The sequence below is a fragment of the Podarcis gaigeae genome (genome assembly GCF_964106915.1).
Source record: "Podarcis gaigeae genome assembly, chromosome: 16".
In the NCBI taxonomy this organism is placed as follows: Eukaryota; Metazoa; Chordata; class Lepidosauria; order Squamata; family Lacertidae; genus Podarcis; species Podarcis gaigeae.
Window position 1 is genome coordinate 17,082,826 of NC_139693.1, and position 26,706 is coordinate 17,109,531.

General features: G+C 46.6%; 1 protein-coding gene across 1 annotated transcript in view; it reads left to right on the top strand.

Moving 5' to 3' along the window:
• ITGA10 (integrin subunit alpha 10) overlaps window positions 1-26,324 on the top strand; it is a 55,181-nt gene extending 28,857 nt beyond the window's left edge. Inside the window, 25 exon segments of the mRNA XM_083716625.1 lie at window positions 2,331-2,479; window positions 3,370-3,520; window positions 4,363-4,528; window positions 5,197-5,264; window positions 6,307-6,451; window positions 7,039-7,119; window positions 7,122-7,186; window positions 7,919-8,062; window positions 9,130-9,333; window positions 10,952-11,082; window positions 11,579-11,745; window positions 12,546-12,688; window positions 12,908-13,018; window positions 13,513-13,598; window positions 13,860-14,001; window positions 14,742-14,834; window positions 15,193-15,269; window positions 16,291-16,380; window positions 18,617-18,701; window positions 19,446-19,559; window positions 20,381-20,482; window positions 22,014-22,127; window positions 22,937-23,035; window positions 23,478-23,591; window positions 24,619-26,324. Coding sequence (XP_083572751.1) covers window positions 2,331-2,479; window positions 3,370-3,520; window positions 4,363-4,528; window positions 5,197-5,264; window positions 6,307-6,451; window positions 7,039-7,119; window positions 7,122-7,186; window positions 7,919-8,062; window positions 9,130-9,333; window positions 10,952-11,082; window positions 11,579-11,745; window positions 12,546-12,688; window positions 12,908-13,018; window positions 13,513-13,598; window positions 13,860-14,001; window positions 14,742-14,834; window positions 15,193-15,269; window positions 16,291-16,380; window positions 18,617-18,701; window positions 19,446-19,559; window positions 20,381-20,482; window positions 22,014-22,127; window positions 22,937-23,035; window positions 23,478-23,591; window positions 24,619-24,672 — 2,895 coding nt within the window. The 3' untranslated portion in view covers window positions 24,673-26,324.
• Window positions 26,325-26,706: the final 382 nt, after the last annotated feature.

Here is a 26,706-nt window from a genome sequence, read left to right on the forward strand (position 1 = left end):
AATACTCATTTAAACATCCTTAAAAGATCAGTGACTTCCCTTCTTCTCTTTCCATGGTTCGTTTTGCATATCTGTCAGAGCTGCCTGAAGTCCCAGCTCACAGAGGACCAACGCCAGGTCGTTGTTATATACAAAAGTCTTTATTGAAGTTCAGTCTCTATTTCAAAACCGTGGCGCGCAGCTCTACGTCTTAAACCCTAGACCGCCGAAGCTCCGTCTGAATCTCCTCCCCTCTGACACCAGTTTAAGACTCTAGCCCTGCTCCACCTCTTCCTCTGCTCTCTCCTCCTCTGGGTCCTCCTGTCCGCTAGGGCATTCCCCTTTCTGGACTCTTCTGACGCTGAGTCCCCTGACTCCTCCCCCTGCCTCCGGCGGGCTTTAGGACCTGGTTCCCAATCCGGGTTCTCTGCTGTCCCGCGCGCCTGTACATTTGAACTTGGCGCTCGCGCCAACCCAGTGACCTTCCTGCTGACCGTTACACTGCTTTTGTCGCTGCTTCCCTCTTCCGGGAGGCTAGCTGGACCTGACCTCCCCTCCGTTCCCTGACTCTCCGATGGAGGCGTGGTCAGCCCTGACTCATCTTCTCTCCCTGCTGGGGAAGATGCTGGCCCCGATACCTGGGACTCTTCCCCCCCACTACGCTCTGGTGGGGAAACTGGTCCTGATCTCCAACTGCTGCTCTGGGAGTCCCCGCTGGCCCCTTGCTTCTGGAGTGTCCCCCTTGGGACCCCCCTTGCCCTGGCCACCGGCGCCCCCTTCTGTGAATCTTCTGATTCGCTGGAGAGGCTCATGGAATCTCTTGGGCCACTGTCATCTTCTCCTACGCTGCCCTCAGATTCTTCCCCTTCACTCTCCATTTCCTCTCTTCCCTGTGCCTCTGCTCCTGAGCCCCTGACAATATCATAAATCCCTGCATATTTTACAAAAACTAAGCCATTCAGTATTCTATTATTACATCCATCAAAACTTATTTACATTGTTGAATTTATCTTAACGCTGCCAACGTTTTCAAGTGTATACAATTTCCCCCCATATATTCAATAAGGGTCTTCTTACTCTCTTATTCTGTATGTTAAATCTGCAAGCTGCGCATATTCTGCCAGCTTAAGTTGCCATTCTTCTTTAGTTGGGACCTCACTTGTTTTTCCACTTTTGGGCTAGCAAAACATGTGCCGCAGTAGTGGCATACATAAATAACCTTTTTTCCTCCTTTTTTTTTTTGGTTCACACAAAGTTCTCAGTTAGTCAGACTTATTCAGAATTGCATTACAGGATAGAATCCAAAATAGCCTGTGGAAGCATTTCCATTAGCACACATCCTAGATGGGCAAAATATATGTCATCTTGGCCAGTTATTTTCCAATCAACCAACCTTCTGCCGCCTGAGTACCACACTATCTGTTCTTCCAATCACAGTCCTTGAAAACACTTCCTCAAGTTTTTGCTGTATGTGCAGAGCCCTCCTTATACCTTATCTAGAGTTGTTTTTCACTCTTAACCGTCAGTGTTAGGTTTTCTCCTGAATCCAGTTTTGTGGCCAGACAGCCCCCTTACGTAGTAACACTAGTCTTACTGAGTTCTGCAGAATTTCTACCTCACCCTGCCCCTTGCAGTTTCCCCCTCCTTGCCCTCTCCACTGGGTCACACTAACAGCCAGGTAGCCTGTATCAGCTGCTCTCCTTTATAATAATATCATTCTTATCATTCATGTAGCATGAATGCTTATCACTTATGAAGCTCTTTCACATTTTACTTGGTGATCCTTACTGCAGTCTTGACCCTTAACTGCAGTATAACAATTAGCTCCAAAACATAATAATGCACACACAGACGTACATGCAACACAGATATATTATTATTCTTTCATTTATATCCCACCTTTTTCCTCCAAGGAGCTCAGGGTGGTGTAGATGGTTGCCCTCCCCACATTTATTTCCCACAACAAGCCTGCGAGTTAGGTTTCCAGGGGACAATGTAGAAGAGATAAATTTGTAGAGGTCTCGCTTTATTTTATTACATATGTCAATATGTCAATAAGCAATAACATGGTCTGTCCCCTCTCTCTGCTTATCAATGGATTTGGTTGATCCAATAATATAGGATGCAATTCCTCTTTAAGATTCTTTCCACCCACAGCATGCATGGTTTTATTTTATTCTATGTTTAAAATCCTCCTCATCTTTATATTTTGAATTATGCCAGCCTGGTGTGTATTTCTTTTTCTTAACCCAATGATGTGTTCTCTTACAGTCACTTTTCTTGTTTTCTTTGTAATAATAAAAAGGGGAAAGGAAAAAAAAACACACAAGCAAACCTTTCTCTCCTTGTAGGTTGGGGTATTGCAGTACAGCGAGGTTGCTGTCCACGAATGGACTCTGAAGGATTACCAAACAGCAGAGGAGGTCATTGAAGCCGCCAAAAACATCAGCCGCCAGGAGGGGCTCGAAACTAGGACAGCGTCTGCCATCCACAAAGCCTGGTGTGTGTGTGTGTGTGTGTCTCTTGATCCTGACAGAGACAGACAAGCAGGAACCCAGCTCACGTCGAAAGAGGCATTTTGCAAAGAAGCAAGTGGCTTTATTGGGGTGTGTGTGTTGTGTTTTGAATGAGCTCCGATGGTTTGGTGTGTATGGATGCAGCGTCTCTCAGCCTGACCTACCTCACAGGGTTGTTGTGAGGATATAACAACAACAACAACAGCAACAACAATTGGTTGGGTGGCTCACAACAGAATATTAAAAACATGATAAAACATCAAACATTAAAAACTTCCCTAAACAGGGTTGTATTCAGATGTCTTCTAAAAGTCACATAGTTGTTTATTTCCATGACATCTGATCAGAGAGCATTTCACAGGGCGGGCGTCACCACCGAGAAGGCACTCTGCCTGGTTCCCAGTAGCCTCACTTCTCACAGTTAGGGAACCGCAAGAAGGCCCTCAGAGCTGGACCTCAGCGTCCGGGCAGAACTATGGGGGTGGAGACGCTCCTTCAGGTATACTGGGCCGAGGCCATTTAGGGCTTTAAAGGTCAGCACCAACACTTTGAATTGTTCTCAGAAATGTACTGGGAGCCAATGTAGCTCTTTCAGGACCGGTGGTATAGAGCCTTGTGCAACACCATGGAGGAAAGATAGGAAGGAAAAGCAGTAAGTAAATAAATAAGTTCTCCTGCATTTCAACATGGTTTGTGCAGGAGAACATCCTGGCAGGTGGTGCTCTGGTGAGTTGGATCTGTTAGGCTTCCATTGGTGCTGGTCTGAATGGCACACAAAATCTTGCCCACTGCCAGTGTCTCCAAGAAACGCCATTCTCAGAACAGGAGTGCATTTTGGTTATCCTCCCTCCTCACCTCTTGTTTCTCTCTTCAGCACAGAGGCCTTTAGCCCAGAAAGAGGCGGGAGAGAGGGAGCCACCAAACTGATGATTGTGGTGACTGACGGGGAGTCCCACGATGGCGAAGAACTCCAAGACGCCCTGGAAGAGTGTGAGAAACGGAACGTGACACGCTACGCCATTGCAGTGAGCATGCGCTGGTGCCAGGAGGCTTTTGGGTGGCGGCAGTGATGTGGGTGTGCATGCGTGTGAAAAAGAGAGTGAGCAAGGGCTGAGAGAGGTGCCATGTGAAAAAAGAGTTCAAAGCAGCTTCTTCTGCCATGATTCCATGTCTAGCTTCCTTCCACCTTGACAGGTAATAAGGGCTTTATTGCTAAATGGCTTCATTACTATATTTAATATTGGTTCATTCCAACTTGCATATGAAGGAGCTGCAAATTTATATATTTAATGATTTCAGTGTGAAAGAGGCGGAAGTTGACATGGTCTTCTGAGATAACTAGCAGAATCTATTGCTTGAATCCTTTTGTATTGCCCTCTCTTGGTCCCCACTATTGTATTCATCCCCCACCCACCCAAATATTTTCAGGTGAGTTTCAAGTGGGGAGGTAAGAAGGGCGTTGCTTTCTGTCCCACCCTGTTTTCCTCCCATGCAGCCCTGTTTCTATTCTGCTGCAGTCCACCCTTTCCTAAAAACGACATTATTCATCTCACTGTCCACCATGGCGACATAAATTACGTTATTCCACCTCATTCATTTCAGTGCAGAGGAAGCACAATGCAAATGGTGGTGGTGAGGGAAATGTAACCAACTGCAAATTGTTTGTGGACTGAAATCAACAACAACAGTGAATACCAGTCGTATCCTCTGGATTGATTCCCGTTCCAGACATCAAACAAATAAGCAAAGTGGGCAATTTTCTGCTCCCGTTTCCATTTTCTGCGGAATTCTCTTACACCCTTAGTTGTCATAATGAGCACTTCTTGCACCTCAAACATTTTTTGAAAAATGGCTTTTGTTCCCTCAGGTGTTGGGGCACTACATTCGGCGGCAGAAAGACCCAGACTCTTTCATCAACGAGATTAAATACATTGCCAGCGACCCTGATGAGAAGTATTTCTTCAACGTGACAGATGAGGCGGCCCTGAACGATATTGTGGATGCCTTAGGGGACAGGATATTTAGCCTTGAAGGTTTGAGAAGGGGAAGAGTGAAAAAGGGGGGAGGCTACCACCAGATTCCCTGTGGTTTATGAAAGTTAAACAAAATGGAGTGCAGAAGAAGTGTTGGTAGGAAACTCTCTAACACCTCCCTCATAACAAGTTCCCAGCTGTCCTTTGTAAACCTCAGTGTGAGTGGGGCACAGTGCTGGCTCGAACCTTAAGGGCCCTCAGCACTGGTGCCCTCTTCTGCACTAATAGCGCCCCCTGTTGGGCTTACACGGTAGTGGCCACAGTCAGTGTCAGGTGACCCTTCATTTTAATTTCCCGCAGTGCCCTAGAGCAATAGAACATTGGGAGCACTGTGGAGGAATTAAAATAGTGCCTTCCTTTGCCAAAAGCTGTGTGGTGATACCAGACAAGCAATGGGCACAAGATTCTCTGCTGAGGGAGATTTGGGTAAATCTCATAAAGGAGGGCATTCACAATGGAGAATTGGCAGGGCAGATTAAGCCCCTTCCCTCCCTCCCTGTCAGTGCTCACCTGCTGTTTCAGCAAACAGAGCACACCTTGTTCATTTATCAATCTGCCTACTGTATTTATCTTAGTACTTTGTTGCTTTTCTACTAAAAAAAAATACCCAAAGAGGTGTACAACTATTAACAGATTTCTTCTCCCCCCGCCCCCCCCATTCTCCTCAGGGACCCGTGAATACAGCTCATTCGAGTTGGAAATGTCTCAGATTGGCTTCTCTATGCACCTCCTTGAGGTAAGGAGACACATTGTGGTGCAAAGTGTGGTTCTCAAACCTTCCCCCACAGACCATTTGAAAATTGCAGAGGTTCTTGGCCTCGCCACTTAAGGGTTATTCTGCCTGTTTGTAGCTCTTGTAATGCTAGATGCCGTATGACTTCTATTTGTAATGTTATGGGCTTCAGATGGTTCAGTCTGGATGACCCCTTAAGATCCTTTCCAAATCTGGGATCCGGGGTGTCAAAGGCTAGAGTCTATAGAAGAAAGCTGACTGAAGTGAGCAGGCCAGTTCCCATGTCAAGATAAAGGCCTTATCTAATCAGCTAAGAGCCCATCATTCACATCTTCAAGAAGTGAGCTCTGTTTCCATAGAGACAAATAGTGAGACTTGTCTCACTCCACCAGGCTGGATACCTCAGCATCCTAGGAAAGGGGAATGATAGGACAAAGCAGGGAGTTGTGGGTGAGAGTTTGGCTGGTGCTGGAAGCTGGATCCACAGAGATGTGTGTGCTCTGTGTTGGATTTGGGCCTTCCCTTGAAATCTAATAGGAAAGCAGGATCTCTTGGGGTACGAATGCTGTGAGCCCCTCCATCCTATGCTCAGGTTGTAGAAATGCATAAATACAATCGTATACCCTAAAGACACCACAGTCTCCGTTGTTGACCTTCAGTCCAAGGCAACCAAACCCTGGGTAAGCACTGGAGTAGTTGAATTTGCAGGCACCATTATTTTTTACAGACCTCTGAATGAAGTTCATGGGTCTCTCTGTTGGTCCGCAGACCACAGTTTGGGAACCACAGAGGGTAAGCTGACATGCCCAGGTTTAGCCAATGTGATGCCTTCCTAAGGTTGTTGGACTCCATCTCCCATGAGCCCTTGCCCAGGGGCCACTGCTGCTTGGGGCTCATGGGAGTCATGGTGCAACAGCATATGGTACACCCCCTGCTGGCTACCTCTAGTATCACTGTGTGAAAGGCAGGGGCAAATGGTTTCGACTGCAGTCTTTCTTGTGTTGTCTGGCTGGACTGCTTATGTATCTGCTTGTTTCCCTGGCAGGATGGGATCCTCTTTGGCATGGTAGGGGCATATGACTGGGATGGCGCAGTCTTGAAGGAGAGCAGGAGTGGGCGGCTCATCCCGCCAAGGGAGGCCTTTGAGAGGGAGTTCCCCCTGAGGCTGAAAAACCACGCAGCCTATCTGGGTAAGGAAGGATGCCGCTTCCCATTATACAGGGAGGGAAAGAGTGGAGACCCACAAAGGGCACAAAGATAAAATCAGACCACCTGCAGGATCAGGCCGGAGGTCCTTCTAGCGCAACATCATAGAGGCCTCTGGGAAGTCCACAAGGAGGTCAGGAAGCCAGTAGTCCTCCCCTGGTATCTACAGGTAGACTTGCCCTGTACATGGAGGCTTCATTTAATAGTCAAGGCAGTAGGCAGGCCTGTTCTTCACCCCATCTCCCCAATTCTCAATGGCTATTTGTTTCCAAAATCAAGGCGATAAAATGATCCCAGCATGTTTCAAGCATGGCTCCTGTTCAGAATAGAAAACTAAAGTGAGATTCACTTGTTTTGTTTGTTTGTTAAACCACTTGCTTATGTAGGATGAATAAAAGCAAGGCAGTCCTTTGCTTTCCCCTTTCACCAAGTGTGTGAGGCCAGTCAGTGCTTGTTCCCATTTTGCAGAAAGAAAAACTTAAGGCTGTGAGTGAAAAGCTAGCCAATTAGTTCAGGGCAAAACAAGAGTCCGCACAGCTTTATTATTTCTCTCTCTCGTTTCCTTCCCCAGGATACACAGTCTCCTCTATCAAGCTCAGGAACGGGAAGGGGCTGTATGTGGCTGGTGCCCCCCGCTTCAAGCACAAGGGAAAGTGATCCTGTTTGAGATGAGCAGTGATGGCAGCGTAACCATTTCCCAGGCCCTTACTGGGGACCAAGTGGGTTTTGGGGCAGTGGAGATGATAGTAGCTGATCCCTAGAAACCTTGTTCTTTCATTCCCGAATATGTGTGCAGTTACTGAGAGAAGAGAGTAAAAGACAGTCTGCACATGATCAGAGACACTCCTCCCTTTCATATAACCTCACCTGCTGGCTATGGCTGAGTCCCAAACTCATTATGGTGGGAGGAGGCAGGGGTTAGGGGTCTTGCTCCTTAGGGGAGGGAGGTGCAAGCCTTCCACTATCTTTGCAGGCACAACTAGAACTCGTGACGCAGAACTTTGGGGTCCAATTAGATGGAGGCGGTTTCCAGCACAATTTATAGCAGCCAAGGATGGGTTGGGGGTGGTGGGGGTCATTATGGATTGGGGGCTGAACTGAAATCCCCTCTGCACCTGAATGTAAATACCTGAATGTATTAATTTTTTTCTACAGCGCCATCAATGCAGGTGGTGCTGTATAATGAGCAGGTATTTGAAAACTCTGAATTCCTCAAGATTCTGAGTCTTGCCTGACCCCCCCCCCCCCCACACAAAATAGATTAGATAGATAGATAGCCATGGAATTGCCCCCTGGACCTGTGAGTTTGCATCTAGGTGTCTGGGGGTGCATCTTTCTTTATTGAGATCTGGAAATGTGTAAAATCAGGCTTAAGATGCAGGATTGCACTGATGTCCAGTGCAGAAGAACTTGTGCAATTCTGACATAGCAGGTGGCATCTTTCTCTGCAGATTGGCTCCTACTTTGGCAGTGAAATGTGCCCGGTGGACGTGAATGGAGATGGAATCACGGACGTACTGCTGGTGGCTGCCCCCATGTACCTGGGCCCACAGAACAAAGAGACAGGCCGTGTTTACATCTACAAAGTGGGGCAGGTGAGTGTTGTTGTTTTGGTTGTTTTCTATAAACAGTTGGCAAGAATACAGACAATAGCAATGGGAAACGACAATGTCTCCATCATCATACATTAATACAATACAGCAGTACAATACATTAGTACAATACAGCAGCAGGAACAGGAGCAGCAACAACAACTAATAATAATAATAATAATAATAATAATAATTTATTTATACCCTGCCCATCTGGCTGGATTTTCCCAGCCACTCTGGGCGGCTCCCAATAGAATATTAAACAAAATGAAACATCAAACATTAAAATTTCCCTAACATTTGAGTTTATCCTGGCAATGAAGTAGACAAGGAAGTGTCCCTCCTGCAAGTTCCCAGTCACCTAACAGATGAATGGGTACCAAGTTTGAACAACTTTATTAGGGCTCTCCTGCATTCTTGAGTAAGCTTATCATTGACTGCTAATTGCCAAACTCTCTCCTCCCAAGTGTAAACAGGAAGGCTGACCACTCCCTTCCAAGTTTGTGCCATTTCCAGTCTGGCCTCTGCTGAGCAAAGAAATATTTTTCACATGGGAGAGGTGCTTACAAAGCCAGTAAATTTCAAGCTCTTCTGTCACATGACCCACCTGGAACCTCATCCTGCAACAAAAAGTGCAACACTTGTATTGCAGCACTTAGCCTTCCCCAACTGGATGCCTTCCCTCCCAGGTGTTTTGGACTACAACTCCCATCAGCCCCTGCTAGAATGGCCAATGGTCAGGGATGATGGGAGCCATTGTCCAAAGCATTGCAATGTTTTAGTTGGCTGAGCATAGGTGCTTTATCCTGGGTCAGATTGCCCAGTACTTTGCTGAGAATTCGCTTTCCAGGATCTGAGGCAGAGAAGGATCTTTCTCAGCTGCTATCTGAGATCCTCTAAACTGGAGATGCCCTGGTTAAAACTGGGACCTTCTGCATGTGCTTCAGTCCTGAGCCTTCTTCACAGTGCTTCACAGCACACCATTATGGGGGAGGGGGTTTTCTATCCTGAAGCCAATGCCTAACGGCTCCACTGTGCCTCCCATTTTAACCTTTCTCTCTCTTCTGAAGTTGCTTGTGTCTTTAAACGGGACCCTCCATGCCGACCCAAAACCTCAAGACGCTCGTTTTGGCTACTCCCTCCTGGCTGTCCCTGACCTTAATCACGACAGCTATAATGACGTTGTGGTGGGCGCACCGCTGGAGGACAACCACCAGGGGGCAGTCTACATCTATCATGGCTACCGCACCACAGTGCTGCCCCGCTTCAAACAGGTGAGTGGGAGCCAGTGTCTGGCTCCAGTGTTTGAGTACTCCCCACTATTCCAACAGCTCTTCCCACTAGGACGTTTCCCCCAATGTTTAACCAAAATCGGTGCCCCATGCCATTTCCACCCCCAGGCCCTGTTCCTATTCACTTCCCGTGATCTGGGAGCCTTAAGATGGCATTTGTGTTTTTAGCAGGCAAATCACACTGCTGGGTGATATTCAGCTAAGATGCCCATGTCCTTTCTTAGCTGTGCTCCTGCCAGGCCAAGTCTCCTTCCCTCATCCTAAACATGCACCTTCTATTTTATTTTATTGCCACTAAATGCAGCGCTTTCACATTCGACTCTGTAGTATCACAAGCTGTTTTAGGTTTCAGCTCCAACCTGTCAATATCGTTTTGCTTCTTTTTTGCCTTTGGTGAATAACTATTTATTTCGTTTTTAACCATGACAGTACACACAAAAATATATCAACGAAAACCAATAGCAAAAGAGAAGAGTAAAACGTAAAAGAGAGAAATGAGAAAGAAAACCATAGATAACAAAATTAAGCAATGTCCTTGTACCATTTTGATTTTTGATTCTGATTCTCTCACCGCACTAAGTTCAGGACAGATAAAAGAAAATCCAGCGCATGGTTTAACTATGGAACTCTCTGCCACAGGAGGCAGGGATTGCTACCAACCTTATGGCTTTAAAAGAGGATTAGACAAACTAATGAAGGAGAGGGCTGTCAATGGCTACCAGCCACAAGGGCTGTGTTCTTCCTCCACTCTCGGAGGCAGTGATGCTTCTGGATATCAGTTGCTGGAAACCACAGAAGGGGAGAGGGCTCTTGAGTTCAGGTCCTGCTTGATGGTTTCCCATTGGGGCATCTGGTTGCTCACTGTGAGAACAAGTGGCTGGACTAGATGGGGTCTCCTTCGGCCTGTTCCAGCAGGTTCTTATGTTCTTAAGTACATTTGGAACGACTGCAGTCAGGGCTCTTACAGAGCAGCCTCACTGATTAAAACCAAACACCCCACATTCTCCCCCCCCCCTTTTTCTTTTTGGATTTGCATTTTATTTATTTGTTAACATTCTTATATTACGTCGGTAAACATTGTCATATTACATTACAGGACTTACTATAATATAATTTCCAACATGTATACAAAAATTATATACAAATTTTATATACCAAGAAAGAAAATTAAACAAAAAAAAGAAAGAACAAAGAGAAAAAACAAACAATCCCACCCCAAATCATATGCATACTAGACTTCCTGTCTTTCCCGTTGTATATTCCTTTTTTACAAATGAATGTACTCTTATTATTGTATATTTCTTTACATATTATCTAATACATTCCTATATCAATATGTGCTCTTAGTCTTATTTCTCAACTCAGTCTCACTCCAATGTCAATCAAATGCTAGCATAGATAGCAAACCTTTACTGTATTTTTGAACATATGTTTTATATCTATCCCACTTTTCCATATTTTTTTTTTTTGAATTGCTTCTCAGGGTATTTGTTAACTGCGCCATTGCAGCAAATTCTTGTAGCTTGTAATGCCAGTCCGTTATTGTCGGGGCTTCACACATTCTGTGTGTCTTCAGCTTTTGATTTGCTCTTTCCGACAGCGCATTGAGTCGGCCGGCCTCCGCCGAGGCCTCCGCTACTTTGGCCGCAGCTTGGACGGGCAAATCGATTTGGATGGAGATGGCCTGGTGGACCTTGCCGTTGGAGCACAGGGTGCTGCGGTGGTGTTGAGGTGAGGGGAGCTGGAAGGTGGGAGGGAATGAAGGCTGCACCCGGGCAGAGGGAACATCAAGGTCATTGAAGTGAGCTTCATGGCTGAATGGGAATCTGAACACTGGTCTCTCCCCAGGAACTAGTCTGATACTCTAACCGCTACACCACGCTGCCCCTCAAAGCAGTATCATAACACTTTAAACAATCACAGTTTCCCCAAAGGAAACTGCAGTATTTTAAGAGCTGTTGAAAGATCCATATTCCCCTTCCAGAGCAACAGTTCCCCAAGTGGTTTAGCAATCAATCCCTTTTCACTTTCACAGGGAACTCTGGGAATTGTAGCTCTGTGAGGGGAATAAGGGGTCTCCTAATAACTCTCAGGATTCTTTGCAGGGAGCCATGACTGTTTAAAGTGATACGATATTGCTTCAGACGTATAGCGCAGACCTTAGGCCCAACTTTGGGATTTTTTATTTATTTAACAATATCATTTTCCTTCTTGCTGAGGGGGGCAGGTCAAGGAGGATTGTGCAGGTCAACACTTCGGTCACTGCTAACCCTCCGTCCATCAATGTGATTCAGAAGAACTGCCAGAGGAACGGAAAGGAGTCTCTTTGTGTGACGGCAAACATCTGCTTCAGGGTGTCTTCCCGGTCTCTGGGCCCGAGGGACAGCCACTTCAGTGAGTAGCGCCCTCTCGGCAGGCGAGTTGTTAGGGGTTGGCAGGATCTTCTCCACGGTGTCCTCTGGACTGTTTCTGGGCAGTTAATGCATTTGGAGAAAACTTGAATTGGAGTGTTATCTGGGTTGCAAGGCAGGATCTTAATTTGGGGACGGAATAACTAAATATAAGGTAACTTTTAACTAGAGATTATTTACAGGATAATGAATGGGGGCAATGGAAGGGAAATTGATTTGCAAACAGGATCAGTTGGAAAATTAACTGGGGGTAAATTAATTAACGGGAAGCTGATTGGGGGCAGTCTGGGGCAGGGGGCAGATTTGTTGAAGAATTTATCCAGGGGGATATGGATGAGAAATCAGGCAGCTTGCCTTCTGTGATACTTTAAATCTAAACTCGTTTTTGTGCCTGTAGGCCTGTGCCCCTAATCCAGGCATAGGCAAACTCGGCAATCCAGATGTTTTGAGACTACAACTCCCATCATCCCTACAGGACCAGTGGTCAGGGATGATGGGGGTTATAGTCCCAAAACATCTGAAGGGCTGAGTTTGCCTATGCCTGCCCTAATCTTAAACTACCTTGCAACACCTCTGGGCCAGCTCTTGAGGAGCCTTGTGATTGGCTGTTGGCTGATCACATGACTGAAACCAGGCATCACCAGCCTAGGACCCTCCATAAGTTTCTGACTGCAGCTCCCACCAGCCCCAGCCCCCATGGCCAGTGCCCAAGGAGGATAGGAAATGTAGTCCACAGTTAGCAAAGGCTGGCTTTGCTTGACTCCACTCACTGCTTGGCCCTAGGTATAAAGTACAATGTCTCCCTGGATGACAGGAAGTTTGGGGCAAGGGCCGTCTTCGATGGCAACTCCCAAAAGCTGCTACAGAAGAGGACCCGGGCCACCGTGGGCAGGACAACCTGCTCAGCAGTCCGTTTCCACGTGATTGTGAGTACAAGTGTGGGTGGGTCAGTTCTGACTCCGACTGATGCAGAGAGAGACCCCACGGGTCATCTAGTCCAACTCCCTGCAAGGCAGGAATCACGCTAAAATATTCCAAAAACCACCAAGGTGCATGGTGTTCTCCTGTTTTAATCTCAGCAATGCTGTGAATCTTTATCAGGCCTGCTGTCTAAAGAGAACCCTGGATTTGTTTATCCTTTGCAGGACACCTCCGATTACCTGAGGCCGGTTGCAGTCCTGGTGAAGTTTGTACTGAATGATGCTGAGCCAGGCCCTGTGCTGGACGATAAATCACCCACCAGTGTTAAGAAATTGGTGAGTAGCACATGCACAGATGCCCCATTACCAACTGCCCACGCCATTCCGCACGTCAAACCAGACCATCTTTGCTGCATGTCCTACAAGACCTGCTTTCTGCTTTGCTAACCTGGGGGTCAAGATTTCATTTTGGAGATACTTAATTCTTGCTATTACTGATATTATTATTTTTGTATTGTTACAGTTAGACCTTATTATGACCTACGTGGTATTTGTCTAATTTTATTGTATAGTTACTGAAATTAATTTTTAAAAGGACTAGTTTATCTAACGCATATACGGCTGCTTTTAGAAACAGAGCAGCATTCCCCCTTTGCGTACCTTGCTTGAGAACTATATAGTTGTGTAACCTATTCATATAAGTTTATCTGTTTTTGACTTGGGATTAATTCATAATACAATATAAAATAAAAATAAATTAATAAATTAATAATATTGTGGAGAGGGGTTTGCATCACACAGAATCATCCTGCCTCTTGCTTTCTCTTTAGATCCCCTTCTTTAAGGATTGTGGTGAAGACGATGAGTGTATAACAGATCTGGTGTTGCGAGCTCAGATGGACATCACAGGATCCAGGTAGGAATTAGAGTGAAAGGTTCCTCTTTCCCTACATCAGGCCAAGCAAGTAGTTCATCACCTTAGTTCATCAGTCACTTGCTGGTCCTCCTGGCCCAGGACCCTGTCAATCCAGTTCCTCCGTAACAGGTGGCAGGAGATCTGTTGCTGATGATAACCAGCTTGAGAATCATTTGATTGGGAGGCTGGGCAGAAATCAAGACTCCTGCCCTCCTCACCTTTTGCAAGGCAGGCGTTTGCCATCTCCTCTTCTCGTTCCAGGCAGAAGCCGCACGTGATCCGCAAAGGGAAGCGGAAAGTCTTGGTGGACGTCCTGCTGGAGAACAAGCAGGAGAATGCCTACAATGCCAGCCTGTGGCTTTGGTTTTCCAGAAACCTCCACTTTTCCAGCCTCGTGCTCAAGGTAAAGCAGAGGCCCTGTTCCCGACTGACGTTCCGCTGTGGTCAAAAGTGATGGGCTGGAAGCAGAACGAAATGATCGCTAGGATACTGAGGGTCACCCTCTGGCCAGGGACGATGCTGGCTCCAGGAGGACTGATAGTTGCCATAGCATTCTGGAAAGAGAGGCTGTCACATCTCTGAGGCTTAAATGTCATGGTGCCAACCTGAAAACTCCTGTGTGAATCATGCAGATGTGCATATTTTCACATCCCTTACTCTGCTTCTTCATTTCTTCTTATTGGGGGGCTGGGGGAGGGACTTGAGCTCCAGAAATTCAACAACTCCCCTCACTTCTGAGATTGCACCAAGGATTCTAGCTTTGTCTTTGCAGCCAACGGTGCTTTGTCACAATCACACGGTCTATGTGTGTGTTTTCTTTTTTAAAAAAAACAAAAGGAGAGAATATGCGACTGTTTACCAAATCCTGCAGGTTTTCTGTAGCCCAGAAGGTATACAACCTGGCCTCCGCAGCCCAAGGCTCTTTGAACACCTGTGTGATAAGCAGAAATTGAATGGGCACAGTTTTCTCTAGCACAGAGGTGTAGTAACATTACGCATTGGATCTCTGCCTCCCGTGAACCTTTCTGAAAGCTCTTGCCAGGAAAGCAAAAGGTGGAAACTCAAGTTGAGTAGGCTGGATCCCATTCCATGCGCTTGGTGGTTCTCTCCTTTTGCAGCTTTGCTCTCTCCTTCCTTCCACAGGGGGAGAACTCAGTGAAGGTGGAATGCACCTCCCCGTCTTCCCAAACCCGAGCTTGCCGTGTGGGCTACCCTGTCTTCAGGTCCTTAGCAAAGGTGAGAAAGAAGGAGCAGCTCTTCAGGGTCCCCTTAGAGCGGGGTTCCTTGGAGCATTTCCTAGGTGAACAGTATTCCATTTTTTCATGTAGGAAAAATAAAATAAAAGGCAGCTAAAGGAAGACGTGGGCTGTGTACTCGCTATACGCTTAAAGCACATGACTGCCCCCAAAGCATCTTAGGATCTGTAGTTTACCTCCCATGGAGCTACAATTCCCAGCACTCTTAACAAACTACAATTACTAGAGTTCATCGAGGGAAGCCAATGTATGGCACGTACACAGCTGTGGTACAGAGTTTATGAATGGTGTAGAAAAAGCAGATGCGGAAATGTTTCTCTCTTTTCTCTCTTTCACAGGTAGCCTTTGTCCTGGAGTTTGAATTCAGCTGTTCCACCCTTCTGAACAAAGCACAGGTGAAGCTCACAGCCAGCAGGTGAGAACCAGGGAAAAGTCAGAATGAAGGCCATATACCTATCTATCTATCTATCTATCTATCTATCTATCTATCTATCTATCTATCATCTATCTATCTATCTATCTATCTATCTATCTATCTATCTATCATCTATCTCTTATCTATCTATCTATCTATCTATCTATCTATGTATCTATCTATCATCTATCTATCTATCTATCTATCTATCTATCTATCTATCTATATCTATCTATCATCTAACCACCTCTTCAGCTTTGTATTTATTTTTGATTCAGATTTGTCATGGCCAATGACAATACAGTCGTACCTTGGTTGTCAAACTTAATCCGTTCTGGGAGTCTGTACAACTCCTGGAACCTTTCGACAACCAAGGCGTGGCTTCCGATTGTCTGCAGGAGCTTCCTGCACTCAGTCGGAAGCCATGTCGGATGTTCAGCTTCCCCCCCAAAAAACGTTTGCAAACCGAAACACTCACTTCTGGGTTTGTGGCGTTCAGGAGCCAAAACACCCGAGTAAAAAGGCGTTTGAGAACCAAGGTACGACTGTAAAGTTATTTGGTTTTGCATTTGACCAACTAGAAGTTGTGTAGAGGAGGGTGGCCCTCAAAATCAAGGGCCTTAAAACTGAGCCTAATGAGGAATTGTTGAGGAAGTTGAGGATGCTTAGCTTGCAGAAGAGAAGGCTAAGAGCTGATAGGACAGCCATGCTCAAATATCTGAAAGGCTGTCACACGGGAGATGGGGTAAGCTTGTTTTCTGCTGCTGCAGAGGCCTAATGAGTTCAAATTACAAGGAAGAAATTCTGACTAAACAGTAAGAATAACTTTCTGACAGGACAGCTGCTCGGCAGTGGAATAGACTACCTCAGGAGGTGGTGGACCCTCCTTCACTGGATGTTTTTAAATAGAATTTGGATTGCCTTCTTTATCTGAGATTCCTGCAGCACAGGGGTTGGACTTGATGGTGCTTTGGGTCCCCTCTAGCCCAACAATTCTATGATTCTATTATCTTTCCTGCAGTGACAGCCATGAATTGAATGAGACCCTGACCGACAACATGGCACAGCCCCTTGCCTATATCCGTTATGAGCCCGACCTTTTGCTGACCAGGTGAGGACCTCTGTGTAGAGTTTGCTGCATGCAGGTTGAATAAGAGGACGGAGCCCCCTCCTTGCAAGGTGTCCCTGGCAGGATGATTCAGCTCCCCCAGGGTGGAGAGTAAACCAAATGTGAACACCATCATCACTTGGCTAATTCAGTCCAATGGCTACCTTTTATCTCTGTTGACATTCGAGGCTCTGGTTCCTCATGCAGGGATGCTTTCAGTTCTGACGCAACTCCCCAAAAGGACTACTCTGGCCTGTCTTAATACTTAGATTACCCTTCTAACTGTTGGCTGGCAAGGAAAAAAATAGGAGTGTAAAGGAGAATTCCCTGGATAGCAAAATCCAAGTTTGGGGCAAGTACTCTTTTGTGAGAGAACCCCTGCAGAGATGTAAAATCACAAGATATGCAGCAAAGTAAAGTGTGGAAATATATAGGCTGTTTATTTAAAGGTCTAATATGCCCTTGCAGGTGGCGCTGTGGGTTAAACCACAGAGCCTAGGAGTTGCCGATCAGAAGGTTGGCGGTTCACATCCCCGCGACGGGGTGAGCTCCCGTTGCTTGGTCCCTGCTCCTGCCAACCTAGCAGTTCGAAAGTGCGTCAAAGTGCAAGTAGATAAATAGGTACCGCTCCGGCAGGAAGGTAAACGGCGTTTCCATGCGCTGCTCTGGTTCGCCAGAAGTGGCTTAGTCATGCTGGCCACATGACCCGGAAGCTGTACGCCGGCTCCCTCGGCCAATAAAGCGAGATGAGCGCCGCAACCCCAGAGTCGGCCACGACTGGACCTAATGGTCAGGGGTCCCTTTACCCTTTAAGTTCCAAAACTCCCCTCTGCCCTTAGCATAGAAAAAGACCACACGTTTGGTAAGTTAACAATGGTTTACTTACAAACTCTTCAAAGGTCAGATTCATGTGTTTTCCTGTACAGTGTTGAGAAAACACAGGCAGCAAAACTTTGGTAGGTTAGTTTCAAAGTGGTGAAAGTTCCTAATTATTTGTATAGGAACACAAGGGTGGCTTGCAGAAAGCCATGAGTTCTGAGCTGGGAGCCACCAGCTCCTCTTTACACATAGGAGTTCGCATGGTAGACTGAGGGAGATAGTAGACTTGACTTCCTTCCTCTCGAGGTGGAGTGACTTAGCTAAGCCTGGCAGGACAGCTTACCCTACGGCATAAACCCCTTCATGCATTAATTAGACTTAAGCATTTTGCTTATATGAGACTGGTTATCCGACACTGAACTTGACAACCTTTTGAGTTTCATTAGCTCTAAACATCCCACAGCACTTATTGTCATTACGGGTGGTCTGAATACAAGGATTGATGATGACATCTCTAGGCCTCCCATTTTCATAATATATAGATTGGGAAGATCTCTTCCTTTTGGGATATCCTTCCAGGGATAGCTGCCTGAACCATCAAGGGATATTGGAATGGATATGGAGTTTGGAAAGAGTTGAAGTTACAATTGATCTACATGGCCTACCTTCCAGGGGGAGAAACGGGTGCTACTAAAGGATGTCAATTTATAAATACTGTATTTATGTATACCATTTATATCCCACTTTTTTCTTCATGGAGCGCAAGGCGGCTCACATGGTTCTCCCCCTCCTCATTTAATCCTCACAACAACCCTGTGAGGTAGGTTAGACTGAGACTAACTGGCCCAACATCACCCAGCGAGGTTCATGGCTGAGTGGGGATTCGAACCCTGGTCTCCCACTCCCTGGTCTGACACTCTTAACTGCTACATCACCGTAGGAGATGGGACTAGGTGGAAGGTATATGGATTTTCTTCTTCAGGCAACAAAAGGCCTTGGGTTTGGATTTGATAGAAGAGCTTGGATTTGATATCCCGCTTTATCACTACCCGAAGGAGTCTCAAAGCAGCTAACATTCTCCTTTCCCTTCCTCCCCCACAACAAACATTCTGTGAGGTGAGTGGGGCTGAGAGACTTCAGAGAAGTGTGACTAGCCCAAGGTCACCCAGCAGCTGCATGTGGAAGAGCGGAGACGCAAACCCAGTTCAACAGATTACGAGCCTACCGCTTTTAACCACTACACCACACTGGCTCTCTCATCACCTCTGTAGAGAGACTCTCTCTGGGTCATCTCTGTAGAGTGTGCAGTAAGCAAACAATCTGGGTTATTTGCAAGGGTTGCCGTGGAGAAATTGGAAACTGCGGCCTACACAATCTAAAACTGACCCGGCTTATTTTCTATGGTTCTTCGCTCCCTCAGCGAGTCTACCCTGAACCGCTACGAGGTGCATCCTGTTGGGACATTTCCAAGCGGTATGAGCCCTGAGTTCAGGACTACTGTCAAGGTAAATAAGGAGTTGGGACAGGGTTTGTATGTCGGCACTAACACAGGGAAGGGTGGCCAATTTTCTCTCTGGCAGGGCTCCTCTGCAGAATATCACGCTTTATCATTAGCGGCATTAGTAAGGCAGTGGCGAACCTGTGCCTGGGCTGGACCTCAGATCGCAGGTAGGGGCTCCTCTAAGTAAAATATACAAGCATATCTCTGTGTAGAAGTCTAGCTTATCAGGGGTCTAAGTCTCGAAGCTTAATCCAGACTGCAGGACTCAGATGACTAAATGCTTCTCCAGCAGACCCAGGAAAATTGGAGTACCAATGCTTTAAGATCAGGGCTGGCCCCCCAGAAGCTTTTGAGCTCCCATTCCCATCAGCCCCCTGGCCAGCATGGCCAATGGTCAGGGATGATCAGAGCCTGATAACAGTTAGAAAGCCACAGGCTCCCCTCTCTTTCTTTTGGGCATCTGGTTCCACAGACACACCTGTTGACTTATTACTGTGACCATCTTTCTTCTCACCACTGCAATGCCTAATAGAAAAAGAAGAAAAGCAACTGGCAAAGGCACTGTTCACTCCTGTGGGTTCAGAGACTGAGTATATAGCTCCTGCCCAATTAGATTTTCAAAGTTCAGCTTAGAGAAATCCACAGTTCCAGGTTCCAGTTTCCAAAAATGGTGACCCTACATGATTTTTTTTTAAAGCTTTGTGCAGTTTTTTGCTTCATCTGTTGAACACTCTTCTCATCCTTGTAGGTGCAAAACCTCGGCTGTTATGCAGTGGAGAATCTCTCCCTTGTCATGGACCTGCCTGCCACAGCCTATCAGAACAGTGAATTCCTCTCCGTCACACGCATCATTGCAGATAACGTGAGTCACTAGGCCTTCACCCGTATAAGTGCTTTGGGTCCTCTGTTCTTGCTGTCATTTGGGGTCTTAGGGGGAAATTCCAAATGACACTTTGCTGCTCATGGGGCGGCAAGTTCTCTTGCACAGCCCTGGCAATGCACCACGTATGACATCGGGACAGATTTGGCCTAGAAGGCTGCTGTTGCTGATTTGCTCAGTTTCAAAATCTGCAATCTGGTTTAGAGTGAACACCTACTATCTTGCTGGCAAAAGATGTTCTTGTGGTTGCCATCGGGGCATCTAGTTGGCCACTGTGAGAGCAGGATGCTGGACTAGATAGGCCCTCTTTGGCCTGATCCAGCAACCAGACTTTCCCTATGCTCATGGCTCACAAGGTCCTCTTATACAAGTCCTTAGATCTAAATGTTCTAAAAGCCCAGCTTTAGTAAAGTTTAATTTGCAAACAGCTCTGACCACTTCCTCTAGCACTTTGGGTTCAGCAGGTTCTTCTTAATTTTAGCTGGCTGCTGAGCAGGGCCTTTTTTCAGCCAGAATTTGCCAGTTCCAGCACCTCTTAGGTGGGTGCTATTGCCATTATAAGAGAACAAAGACAGTTTTCATGGTGAGTTCCGGTGCCTCTTTTTCTAGAAAAATAGCACTGCTGCTGGGTATTGTTTAGGACATCTTAAGACAGAGAGCGCAAAATGGGAAGGGGCCGAACATGAATAAGGGGAGGGAAGGAAATCTGCTCCTGTTCAGAGACCTGGGTGTCTGCTGCAGGTGCTCAAGGAAAAGCTTAGAAGGACCCCTCACACATGTTGATGTCCCTTTCCATTTTCCAGGTGACCTGCACCATGCAAAATCTGACAGAGGCCTCTCAAAATGCAGCTGGTGGTGTGATGATCCCTGTTCATCCAGAAGAACTTGTGCATGTAGAGAAACTGGTGAGTGCCCTGTTAGCAGACCTTGCAGCTTGGGTGAATTTGATTGAAGTAATCACTTACAGTTTCTGGAGTTTAAAGGCTTATTCATTCAGGAACTATGTACAGTATGAGTGGAGATGAGAGAGTAAATAATAGATATCTTGTCTGGAGAGAATAGCAAACAAAATGGCTCAGCTTTTTTGGGTAAACATAGACATAAAAACTAAAAACAAGTGCTGGCCAGATTGCAACACAAAGAGTGCCATCGTGTGGTTTAAAGTAACTCAAGAGAAGGAGATGTATTTGCCTTTTTCCAACTTTCCCTTGTCTGGCTTCCTCACTGTGATTCAGGCAGCTTCAAGACTGGCTGTCTCTATCATAACCCAACTGTTGCTTTTCCATTGCAAGCATTTTAGTGCAAACTAAAATGTCAGTTAAAATTGTTTTAACACAATTTAAAATGGTACCATCCAGAAAGGTAAATAGGGAGAGTGCCAAGTGGAGATATCTCCCCCCCACCCCATTTTATGTTGCATCCACGATTGCAGAGTGTGTACACAAATTTTTACTTATTTGTTTGTTTGTTTAGATTTCATGAGAACCATTTACCGCTTGAGTGTTTTTTAAAAAACCTTCATAGCGATTTAGAAAGAAAATAAAGCAATACAATTATTAGTAAAAACAGTTAACAGCATATATTTTAAAACATTCAAAATATACAGTGGTACCTCAGGTTGCAGACGCTTCAGGTTACGGACTCTGCTAACCCAGAAATAGTACCTCAGGTTAAGAACTTTGCTTCAGGATGAGAAGAGAAATTGTGCAATGGTGGCGTGGCAGCAGCGGGAGGCCCCATTAGCTAAAGTGGTGCTTCAGGTTAAGAACAGTTTCAGGTTAAGAACAGACCTCCAAAATGAATTAAGTTCTTAACCCGAGGTACCACTGTAAAGTAAAATCAGCAATAAACTAAAACAGATTAAAACCCCTAAACCTACCACATGCACACCATGTTACCAATGAAAACCACCCCATAACCACCCCATTTGGGCCTGGTAAAAGGGGGGGCTACCCACCCCCTCCACTTCATAATGTTATTTGGATTTTTGAAGCCCGAGAGAAGAATTGATCTTCCAGTTGCAGGCTTAAAGGAGGACAGCAAGGATTGCTGATGGGGTGCTAGCCAGGGTTGTGCAGTGGTTACGGTGTTGGACTAGTAACTGGGAGACCAGGGTTCCCCACTCAGCCATGAGGCTCCCTGGGTAACTTGGAACACAGTCACTGCCTCTCAGCCTATCGTACCTCACAGGGTTGTTGTGGGGATTAGATGAGGAGGGCTGGAGAACGTTGATCTCCTTGGAGGGAAAAAGGTGGGGCTTAAATATGCAACATATAATTAAATAAATAATGCACCCACATCTGGAAGCAGCCTAGGTTGTGAAGTAGGGGTGGGGGTGGGGAAGGCTGGGGAAAGGTAAAGAAAATGCCTAGAATTCTGCCCATGCTTTGATTGGGTCTTGGCAAAGAAAGGGCTGAGGTCTCTCTTTCCTGCCAGAATTGCACCAACGCCAGATGCCAAGTGGTGAAGTGTGAACTGCCGCACATCGAGAGGAACGCGGAAGTCTCCATCCACCTGCTCAGAGCGGTTCACAACGAGTTTTTCAGGAGGGTGAGCTCAGACTTTGTGCCCTCTCTCATGCATGCACCCTTGAATTCCTGCTTAAGAGGGTCTTATATGCCCTTCACTGGTAGCATGGGAAAATCTGGACCAGTGGTGTAGCGTGGGTTGTCAGCACCCGGGGCAAGGCAAGTGATTTGCGCCCCCTAACCCGTGGATTTGCGCCCCCTAACCCGTGGATTTGCGCCCCCTAACCCGTGGATTTGCGCCCCCTAACCCTAACCTCCAGATGTTGCGCCCGGTGCGGCCGGGCCCCCCTGCACCCCCCACGCTACGCCACTGATCTGGACTGAATGTGTTTGTGTGTATAGGTAGATAGGTGTGTGCATGTGCAGGCTGTCGTGACTATGACTGTGTGGACCTTGCATAAAACCTGCATGTCCAATTTGTTCAGATAGAGCAGTAAACTCCCCTGGAAGCACCTGGTGAGTTTGAAAGTCACCAGGATGGAATTCCTTCTTTGCTTTGTTCAAGAACGCAACAGGGTTAGAGAGCATCTGGTAGCAGGTTGAGGTGGTGATGGTGGTTGTGGAATGCAACCCCTAAAAAAGGCAAACTTGCCTCTATTCAGTAAAGCAGTGTTGTGCTGAGAATCCAGGGGCATCACAGCCTCTCAGTCTTACAGGATTGTTGTGGGCTAAGGGAGAGCCATATGCACCACACTCCCTTGGAGGATAAATGCAAGAATGAAATAAACAAAAATAAATGCACTTGCCAGCTGGGAATCTGCCTTGGGAGGCTTTTCTTCTTCTTCTACTAAACACCCTTCTTGTCTCTTTCTTTCCATCTCGTGGATGAAGGCTAAATTCAAGACCGTGAAGGTTGTGAGCAGGTTCACGCTGACCAGCCAAGAAGAGGAGAGCCTCCTTCTGCTGCCAGAAGCTGCCCATCAACGGGAGGTAGGAGGGGCTGCTGGCCTTTCTAAGGCTGGGGTTGTGGTGGTCTGAGCTGTAGCAGCTTCTGCATCACAGCCAAAAAAAAAAAAAAAAATCCCCTTAAGAATGAATGGAAATTGTTGACTTTGTTATGCAAGTGAATGATTTCCAGGGAATGCAATGTGTATGGTAAGCGGGACCTGTCTATATGTATTCACAATAGCAATAAGGGATGAAAGCTTGGTGTGTGTGTGTGTGTGTGTGTTTTTTTTAAAGAGTTAAGTGCATTGGGCTTAGGCTTAAGAGAAATCAGTGAGAAAACCCTGTTCATGTCAACTGCTCTCTTGCTGTCTTTGTGATGCCCTTTCAGTCTGAGCTAACCAGCTCTGAATCCTCATCACGCCTCCCAACACTACCAGTGGGCTTTTGCTGGGATTCAGCAGATTTCTCCCCTTTCTCGTTGCAGACCATCTTGGAGATCATCCAGACCAATCTGGTCCCTCTTTCGCTCTGGATCCTGATTGGCAGCATCATTGGGGGGCTCCTGCTGCTGGCTCTGATTATCATCTGTTTGTGGAGGGTAAGAGTCATGCTAACGGCCTCTGGTTGCACCTGCACAGGGAGACAAGCTTAAACAGGTCACAGGACTAGTTTGGCCTTCTAGCTTATGAATTCTTAATTGCTGAGACACAGCACCAAAAGAAAAATCACATGGTACAAAATTCCTGGGACTGTCGACACAGGCAGGGGGGAAGTGCCCTTTCCGCAGCCCGGTGCCTTCCAGATGTTTTGGACTACAACTCCCAGGAATCGTGGTCTGAAACATTTGAAGGTCACCATAGGGACATCAGAAGAGCCTGTTGGATCTGGCCAAAGAGGGCCCTTCTAGTCCAGCATCCTGTTCTCACAGTGGTCAACCATGTGCAATACTCTTCCCTGCTATAGTTTCCAGCAACTGGTATTCAGAAGCCTTGCTGCCTCCAACTGTGGAGGCAGAGGATAGCCATTGCAGCTAGTAGGTGGCGAAGAGAACCCTACATAAAGAGAACCTAGCGGGCCAGGGAGAGATTTAAATTCTAGCTTTCCGTTTATTCCCAAAGGTTCATGAAAACTGAGATTGACACAAGAGTATATGCAGCTACATACAATTATCCACCTGTGGTTGAAAGTGGTACAGTCCTAGGCATTCTCTACCACCTGATTTTTCTCTATGGAGACAGAGCAGCACAAAGATTCATCTCGGGGAAATTTTCATGCTTGTTTTCAGATGGGATTCAATCTCATACCAGAAAATTCAGGCTGCAAAATTATAGCTGATTCAGAGCTCTTCCACAGCAAGCCCCAGAACAGTTTGGCCCTTTTGCAATATGGAAAATGATGGGAATGCACAGGAAAATGTGAGGTGCTGCTTGCTTTGATTCAGAGCCATCTAACCTCCCTGCAGACAAATCAGGATGAATGCTCAATATATAGTAGGTTGTTTAGAGAGCCCTGAACCCAAGACATCAGAAGACTAGGTTCCCTGTAGCTGAAAAACAAAACATATTTTTCTCATGCTAATCTATATATTCTTCTTCTGCTCCCTTTTCCTTTACCACCCCCTCCAGCTTGGATTTTTTGCACACAAAAAACCTGGGGAAGAAGAGAAAGAAGAACAATAAAACATGGAATTTGAGCAAGGACTCAAGCAAGGACTTCACACAGGAAAAATGAGCAAGGGGAGAAAATCCAGTGGGTGGTTGCTGCTGCCCTCCTTTGACTCCTTGTAAAAAGTGATGGAAGATCCAGCAGTTCTGAAGACAATCTGCAATCTCATAGCATCCTTTTGCTTTTGGGAAGCTAAGAAAATGCAACAACCTTCCCCCTGTGTTGGAGCCACAATTAAACACACCAATACACACACTTTGGTCTTCAGACTGGGGTGGGTAAACATCCAATTTTGCTTCCCATGTTCAGGGAGTGGAGAAAAAGTAGTGCGTGCAGGCCAGCTTAGGCCCAACCCTTCAAGGTGACAACAGATAGGGGTTTCAAAGATGGCTCCGTCCCCTGTGAAAAGTGACTTAAGTGCTCAAATCATGTGGAGTATCTCTATTCCAGATACCTTCTTCATGCATTGCAGGAGGTCTCCTTTCTAACTCTACAATTCAATAGTTTCCATCAGTCCTTTGGGATGCAGCAGCTTGTCTTGACAAGGTGGAGCTTCTCTCGTCTCCCTTGAACAGAACTTTGTTGCATAGAAGCAAAAAAGAATTTTACATAGTCCTGTATTCCTGTTACCTTTTGGGTATGTTGGTGGCTGGTGCAGAGCAGCCTCATTCACTTGGAATTGCAAAAGGGTAGGGCCCTTTGGTTTGGCAGCTGTGAGCACCATCAGGAAATCAGGGGAATGGTTTGTGCCCGTTGCTTGGCTTGTCCGGATGGAGGATAGAGAGGGGCATGTGCCAGTGGCTGTGGAACCCAGCCCCTTGTAAAAAAGGTAAAATTTGCATATATTGCTCCACCCACTTTTGTGCCTGGCCCCACCCACCACTGGCAGGTGGCTTCCAGAAGGGGATTTGGCCCTTGGCCTGAAAAAGGCCCCCAATACTCTCCTTCCCTGTGTGCAACCAGAGGCTTACAAACTGCCCACCAAGTGCATGGAGCTGCCTTCTGGCCACAAATGGGAGAATGAGATAAGAACATAAGAGCCCTGCTGGATCAGGCCAAGAGCCTATCTAGCCCAGCCTCTTGGTGGTCAACCAGATGCCCCAAAGGGAAACCCATGAGCAGGAGGACCCAAGCACAAAAGTCCTCCCCTCCTGTGGTTTCCAGCAACTGGTATTCAGAAGCATTGCTGCCTCCCAACTCTGGTGGCAGAGCAGAGCCATCATGGCTAGCAGCCACTGACAGTCTCCTCCTCCGTGAGCTGATCCAACCCTCTTTTAAAGTCATCCAAGTTGGTGGCCATCACGGCCTCCTGTGGGAGAGAGTTCCATAGTTTTAGCTATGTGCTGTGTGAAGTTGTAGGCTTACCCAATGCCAATGGATGTGCCAACCTCCCACTGTGAGCCAGGATTGCAATGGAAGGTGATGGGCAAGGGATGGGATAAAGTCGAGGTGCGTGCTGTTCTCCCTACTGCTGTCTTTTTCTGAACTTGTTTGTGCAATGGAAATGTAAGGATTTGCTTGTCCAGCCCCAGCAAATGTCTCACCAGAAGCCCATCGTGAAGCTCACAAAGATGAGAGCCAGGAGGTAACTGGTTTCCCTCTCAGGCCAAATAATTTTGCACCGCCATTAAGCTGCATGAATTGAATAAACAAGTTTCTCTCCCCCCACAGTATTCATTCTGCTTTGTCGGTCATGGAGAGGGACACAGAGGCACTGCACCTCTTTGCTGGTCCCATGAGAAGCTCAGTCTTTGTTAAGGTACAAATATAGGAGGAATCGCCATGGATGCCAATGCCACTGAAATCTCAAGAGCCATAATCCAGGGAAGGGAAAGAGGCATGCAGAGCCCTGGTGTCCAGATTGTGGGGAAGCCTGTTGGGCCAACCCCCCTCCCTGCTGTCTATAGGGTCTGGGGATTTTACCAGGCATTGCCCACATACTCTCATGCCTTTCGTTTGCAACCTTAATAAGGGCCAGATGTTTTGCCTCTATGTCAGTAGCTCCAAACGTGAATCCAAATTTAATGATTTAGGACAAACTAAAATAA